The 7,471-nt window shown below is 41.7% G+C and overlaps 1 protein-coding gene across 1 annotated transcript; it reads right to left on the bottom strand.

Moving 5' to 3' along the window:
• Positions 1-3,238: 3,238 nt before the first annotated feature.
• sfrp2 (secreted frizzled-related protein 2) lies at positions 3,239-6,721 on the bottom strand. The gene is made up of 3 exons (XM_041196041.1): positions 6,160-6,721; positions 4,660-4,740; positions 3,239-3,712 (listed from the first exon to the last, which is right to left on the bottom strand). The coding sequence occupies exons 1-3, from the start codon at positions 6,665-6,667 to the stop codon at positions 3,408-3,410; spliced, it is 894 nt and encodes a 297-aa protein (XP_041051975.1). The 5' UTR covers positions 6,668-6,721; the 3' UTR covers positions 3,239-3,407.
• Positions 6,722-7,471: the final 750 nt, after the last annotated feature.

The raw sequence follows: 7,471 nt of genomic DNA on the forward strand, positions 1-7,471 counted from the left end.
CCTCTAGGGAAGAGCATAACTAAGGCTATTATGTAAGATAGACACCAAGAAATTCAACAGGGAGTTCAGAAGAAACTTCTTTACCCAAAGAGTGGTAAGAATGTGAAACTTGTTACCACAGGGATTGGTTGAAGTGAATAATATAGATACATTTAAGGAGACGCTAGATGTGCATTTAAGGGAGAAGGGAATAGATGATTTGATGGTAGATTTAGATGCGGAAATTTTGGAGAAAGTTTGAGTGGAGCATAAATACCTGCACAAATTGGTTGGGCTGAATGGCCTATTCTGTGCCATTTATCCTATGCAATATAATCCTATGTAGGAGACAGACTGGTAAAATGGGTAGGCTTGGTCAATTAACTTTACCACAGAGAATTATGAAGTGATAAGGTTTGGTAGGGAGAATGAAGAAAGGCTATATTAACTGAATGATTCAATTTCAAATAAGGTGCAGGAACTGAGAGCCCCAGGGGTTTATGCGCACAATTTTTTGGAAAGTGACAGGGCAAAGTGAAAAGGCTGTTTGAAAAAAAACATACATTATGATAGAGGTATAGAGTACAAAAGCAAGCAAGTTATGCTAAACCTTTATAACACTTTGGCTAGGCCTCAGCTGGAGAATTGTGTTCAATGCTGGGCACCACATTTTAGGAAGCATGCCAAGATCTTAGAGAGGATGTCTTATGGTTTGGATCATTGTCCTTTACTTGTGTTGTCTTCAAGCTGGGTGAGGATTCTCTTACACTATGAGTGATTTGGACATAGTCTGTATTAAGTTTTTCTTAAAAGCCATTTATTTACAACTATTTACATCCAAGACCTTATGGTAAGTATATTGTTTTCTAGACACAGACTGTTCTGCATCTTGCTCCTTTAGCGTCTCTTGGTCATCTGACCTGATGTCATGCTTACATCATTATTAAAATAATTGTCTAATAACATAAACCATTAACCCCTTACTCTACACCTTACATAAGTGATTTTCTAGAATGGTACCACAGACAAGTGACTTAATGTTTCTGCAGAGACAGGATAACCTGGTTTCATACAGCAAATAAGGAGAAACTGTTTCCAGTGGCAGATGGGAATGTAATCTGAAGACACAAATTTAAAATGATTGAGGCAATATGAGGCTTTTATTACGCAGCCAGTTGTTGTGATCTCCAATGTACTGTCTGAGAGTTTGGCAGAAGCAGATTCAATAGGAACTTTTGAATCGGAATTGGATAAATACTTGAAGGGAAAAATATTGCTCTAGGGAAAGAGCAGAGGAATTGGACTAATCGGCTAGCACTTTCAAAGAGCCGGCACAGGCATGAAGGGTTGAATGGCCACCAACCATGAAATAATTATGCGCTTCTCTGACCGTCAAAACAATTGACTCCCTAATCAACTGACCCAAATTCTTCAGCAGATTGGATTGGTTGCTGTAAAGACAATACTTCCATGACGTAGCTTGTACTTACACAGCACGCTTAAAAACTAGGCACCGCAAAATCCATCAGTAGGAATGGTTCAGTCATAAGTACTGGTGATTTCTTATAGTAATGGATTATTCAATTTATGGAGCCCCATAGTTGCTACAAAAATCTTTGATCTTCAGGGACAGTACTTTGAAAAAGGTCTATATTTTCCAGATACTTGATCATTTCCATACTTTAAACTCCAGCGCTTATTCGTTTAATGTAGATACTAAAATGTGACACCATTGAGATCTATCTTCCCTTCTCAACTGTCTTCACAGCAATGTCCCAGCACGTTTCTGATGTCAGTAATAGAAAATTCATGATGTATTTTTAAAAAATAATATTGTATTATAATGTTATAATATGCGTGGCTATTAATGACTCCCCCCACCCCACCCTGTAGTTGTTGCTTAACAACAAACTGTTCCTAGGGTTAAAATAAACTTCAGCACGTTTCATAATATAGTTTTCCATACTAACCGAAACGTCACTTGTCCATACCCAGTCTTTATTTCATGCAAGTGATTTAAACAGGACGTCCAAACAACTTCAGAAAGACGACAGATATTAGGTACATTAATGAACACGAGAATCGAATAACAAGACGTCTATGTACAAGAATATACTGTTTATCTGAATTATTTACAAAGTCACAAAGCAATATTTACAACCCTTGCAGATAATAATTCAGTAAGATATTTTACAATAATGCTGATTAAATTGAAGGCATGTGTGCAATAAATCGAGATGCAAGCAAACAAGTTAGGGAAGGGCCCAGAGCTCACCATCCGTTCTTAGCTTTACACAGGAGTATCGGATTTATAAATTATACTATTCAAAAGGTAGCCGTGGTTGCTTACATTACTTAAAATACAGGAGTCCTACTAGTTGACCCCGAACGGATTACTACTTCAGTTTCAAATGTATATATTTTATTAGGCTTATCGTCGTAGAAAGCGTTATTATACGTCGCATCTTTTATTTAAAATATGTTGCCCAATGGCTTAGAATGTTTTAAAGATACTCGATGCAAAATCTGAAGTATTTGCACAAAAACGCCAAACGTTTCAGACCAATCTTTGCACCTTTGTTTGAAAGGTAAATTTACACCAGCGTGTATTAAATACGATTATAAACAATATTTCAACTAATTGCAACACTCTCAGCACGCACTTTGGTTTCGAATAATGCAATATTTGAAATATTACTTGGCCATGTAGTGTTGAATGTGACAACTTTGGCTAAAGGCAATTCCCAAAGCAAATACAGCTACCAGCATCCTTGTCAGCAGTGGTAAAGTGTAGTGCTACAGGAGAGTGGAAGGTTGTTCAGTGGAAATCGAACGAATTTCCTATGCTTCAAACCTAGTCTATTTCAGATTTCTGTATCGAAGTGCTTATGGATAAAGTTACCTACAATTCAAGAGACTCACGGGAGAAGATTGCTTCCAAACATAAAAAGAATGTTTTGAAAAAAAATCTCGAATTTTTATAGCAGGCCAAAGATTTTTTTCATTTAAAATTCGATTTTTGAACATACATTTTGAGCCTATGTAAAACTGGCGTCTTTGATGCTTGTTCAATAAAATGGTATTTCGAATATATGTGTGTATATGTAAATGAAATCAACACGTGTGCACCAGAGCGTCAAATGAAGATCTCTTATGCCATATAAATAGGATTACTTTGGAGGAAATGGTCCTGTTAAGGCTTCAGAAAGGAGCTAATTTTGTAAAAAAAAAGTTACAATCGGTTATCGTTCTCGCAACTTTAAATCCATCATTAGTGGCGGTTTCAGTTTATGTGTGTTTCAAAGGACAGTGATTTCATAGTTTATGTCACACAATTGCTAACAAAGCGTAAACGGCGTGAAATGCATCAGAGGGAAAGGGGTGTACGGGGTTTTCAATGTTACGCTCTGCAAATAGGGCCACACTATTTAACACTGCAGTTTGCGGATGCTACGAGCAATTCTCTTGAACTCTCGCTGCCCTCTCTGCCATCTCTTCACGGAGGTTATGACTAGGTTCCCATCGAGCTTTTGTCCCATCACTAAGTAGGGGGCATTGATGTCGTTCATCTCATCGCAGGTACACTGCAGGCCGTCCTTCAGCCACAATACACTCTTCTTCAGATCCTTCTCGGTCACTCCATTCAGCTTGTAAATAGTCTTGCTTTTTGTCTCGGGGACGATCTTTGTGTCTCCATTGATGTAAGAAATCTCTTTCACTTTTATCTTCAAAGCTAATTAGGAAAGGATTAAAATATGACATGTTAACGCGTCTGGTGGTGGAGGGGGCAGGAAGGTGGGAGGGAGGGCGATTGTTGCCGAGGAGAATCCAAATGGAATTGTCAAGAGGACGGGACTGATAAATATGGCGAACAGGTGGCTTCCTTTCCATTATTGGGATCAATCGTGTGAAACCGAAAAAAGAGTTCTCAGTCAGTGACTGCATGCGTAAAATTCGAGTCTTCATAAACCTATACGTTACCGAGTGTTGTGTTGTGTGTAGGGCGGGCAGTGGTATCGGGGTTGGGGGGTGGGTGACGTCGCTTTTTCTCCATCCCACCTCTCCCCTTTAGGAATCAGCTCAGTGAATGTCAATCTGCAGCGTCAAGAGCAACGCCAACATTTGAAAGCTCAAAACTCGAAAGCTAATCAGCAGCTGGTAACATTTGGTATGTATTTCATCAGAACTGTGAATCAATAAAACACAGGCTCTCGCTTGTAAAACAAGCCAGCCACTCGACTGTGAGCATTTCACCAGTTCCACCCCCACCCCACATTTTCTTTCAGACCACCTTCCTCATGGGTGTCACGAATTCAGGATTTCAATTTTTACCGGGCTGAAAACTGTACCTGGTTTTTGCCTGAACTTTACTGAGTTAGATTTGCCAGTGCCTGCAGCTGAACAATGTTCCTTCCCACGGGAAATGAGAAGCCGCTTCTGTGGAGAGGAACATTGCAGCGCCGGCTGGACGTCGGATTCAATGAAACGACAGGGTTTCTTTTTAAAGGCGATGTGGAAGCAGTGCAGTCCCGTTATTGGAACAGCAAGAAAACGCAGCGGGCGGGGGGCAAGAAAGCGCACAGGATACAATTTATTGCTGCACCGCCACTTGTAAACAAGCAAATCCTCGCTCGCTCCATGAAGCTTTTAAGGAAAATGAGGCCCGAGACTGCAACTTACCGAAATCATTTTTACAGTAGTTCTCGACAATTTCATTGTCGTTTTGCTCTCTGTCTTTACATGCGTCACAGATCTTCGGTTCTGAAAAAAAGAGTGCATATATATTTAGGAATGATTTTTGTACAGACTGTACATTTTTCAGCAGAATAATAAGGATTTTTCTTGTACTTTACTTCTGGGTATGGTCCCAGCGCAGACAGCCTTTAATTACTACAGCCTGCACTTTCCACCTTCTTTATGGCTTCCAGATTTTCCACGGGTTTTGCAACTTTTATGAAGTGAGCCATATTTTACGAAGTATTTAAATACCTTCGGTTACAATTTCCCTGCGGAATATGCTTCTAAGGCATTATCCTCACCGGGAAGATTGCGCCCTGCATTGAAGAGAAATAAAAGGATAGGCTTAGGCGCTTTGCATGGATTCCAGAGCTGAGGTATTGGGGACACTGTTCCTCACTAGAAACTGTGTGTTTGCTCCAGATGGGATGCGAATAAACACAATAGCGAATTACATGGACCGTGGAAGTTCTTTAAATGGAACGATTAAAAAGCGGAGCACTCCTATTCGCTCCCCAATGCTCAAAAGGTCTTCACCCTTTAAATGGCTGCACTGTTGGCTCCAGAGTGCCCACTGTGATACATTGTGTGGCACAGTCACAGGCAAAGCTCCCCAATTTGCATTCCCGATAGCTTTTAAATGAATTGCTTTGTTTTCCCTTTTAAACACCCAAGCTTTGGAAAACAGCAGTTTTGGTCATGGTGCAAGATGTTAATTTAAAATGCCTGGTCCATCAGAAGCAGTGGGTTTCTTAAAACTTACGCGTAAGCTCACAAAAAAATGCACCAATCTAACACTAGTCACTGCTCTGGTTTTGGTAGTTAGGTGAAGCCGTGTTACTAGCGGAATCGCGTGTTAACATCTGCAACACATTTAAACTTAAAAAAAAACAGAGACAGCGTTCACAGGACACAGATGGAAGTCTATCAAAAAAATTTTTTAAAAAAGAACATATTGCAGAGAGGTCAGCCCCACAGAGATGCTGTAGTTCATTCGATCAGCAAATGTATTGATCGGTCCGAAACCTTCCGAGACAATATCACAGCGAGTTTCTTCTTCCGCTGTATAAAACACTATTATACAACTGATCGGAGCAACACACCAAGCAGCGACAGGAACCAGTGCTGGAGTTCGCTTGTTTTTGCAGCAAATAAGTATTCTGTTTCGAATTATATAGTTATCGGGATATCAATAAAGTTAACTTTGGCACCTCTCATGTAGACAGAGGTTAGACACTATTAATATATCTCAGGGTGTTGCAACAGAACGAATAAGAGAAAAACAGCATTGTACACAAAAAATATGCAAATCAGTATTTCAAATCGCCAGTATTACATCTGCACATCGTTAACGTCTGTAAAACCTATCGATGTGAACTATTTTAGGCGTTTGGTGAAAGGATACTATTCCCACTCTCCCTTTAGGATTCACTTCTGCCTCACCTTCTTTGGGCACAGAGACGTGCTCGTTGGAGTCGGCGGGTGGGATGCACAGGTCGTTGTCCTCCGGGAAGCGATTGCACTCCAGCATGTCAGGCCAGGGGAAGCCGAAGGCTGACATGACCGGCGAGCAGCTCTCCTTCACCTGCTCGCACAGCGAGCGGCAGGGCTGGATCGGCTCGTCCACTTCATCGATGCACACCGGGGCGAAGAGGGAGCAGAGGAACTTCTTGGTGTCTGGGTGACACTGCTTCTGGACCAGCGGGATCCAGGAGCTGGCCTGCTGCAGCACCTCCTCCATGGTTTCGTGCCCGAGAAGGTTGGGGAGTCTCATCTCCGGGTACTCGATGCCGTGACACAGCGCCAGGGCGCTGGGTATGGGCTTGCAATTGTTGCGCTTGTAGCTGAACTCGGCATGCCCGTAAGGATAAATCCCTATCCCCTTGACCGTATCCAAGTGCAGTGCAGCCAGGAGGAGAAGACAGATCATCGCGTTCAGGGGGCGCCTCATTGCAAATTCTGGTGCTCCTGAGCGATCTCTGTCCGCTCCCGCGATATGAGATGGGCCGAGTGATCAGGAGCTAATGGGACCGGTTCCCTGAACTCCAGTGTTAAAAAGGAATGGGAGGAGCTACTCGGAACAGTTACTGCTCTCCGTTTGATAGGTTGACAGGAAAGACGCGGTCATAGACTCTTCTTGAGAAGGGAGAACTCTACCAAAGATCAATGTTCTGGCTGTTGCGAAAATATATACACGTTATAGATGAAGACAGACTTATTTCCCAGCCGTGTCTGACCATAAAATACACCCTCCCACCAACTACTGCTCTGATTGCAGCGACCACAGCTTATTTTCAAAAATGATAAGAGATTCCCACCGTTGCTGTAATCAAAGGCAGCGGGATGCTCGGGTTGGGAGACGGATTTGAGGGTTCGGATTAACACATGTTGGATAGCTTCTTGTAGTAACATAGCCTGCCGTACACATAACGGTTAGTGAATCAATGAAATAACTAATTTAGGACATTATCTTTGTTGAAAAGAGTAATGGGGGGGGGGGGGGGGTTGGGGTGAGGGGGGACAAGGCTAATTATGATTTATTTGGAGTTTAGTTAAATATAATATACTTCAGAGCAGTACTGGTCAGAATAACATGGAGAAAAACGAGGAATCTTGTAGCATGGTCAAGGTCCGTTCATGGAAACCCCGTTTCTGGTTATGTGCTATCTAACAGATCGTGAGAGTTGTCAGAAGAAAAAAAGTTTGCGTTTACATATTGCCTTTCACAAGCAATTAAGTACTTTTTTTTGAAAGA

This window comes from Carcharodon carcharias, chromosome 1 (genome assembly GCF_017639515.1).
Source record: "Carcharodon carcharias isolate sCarCar2 chromosome 1, sCarCar2.pri, whole genome shotgun sequence".
NCBI classification, from domain to species: domain Eukaryota; kingdom Metazoa; phylum Chordata; class Chondrichthyes; order Lamniformes; family Lamnidae; genus Carcharodon; species Carcharodon carcharias.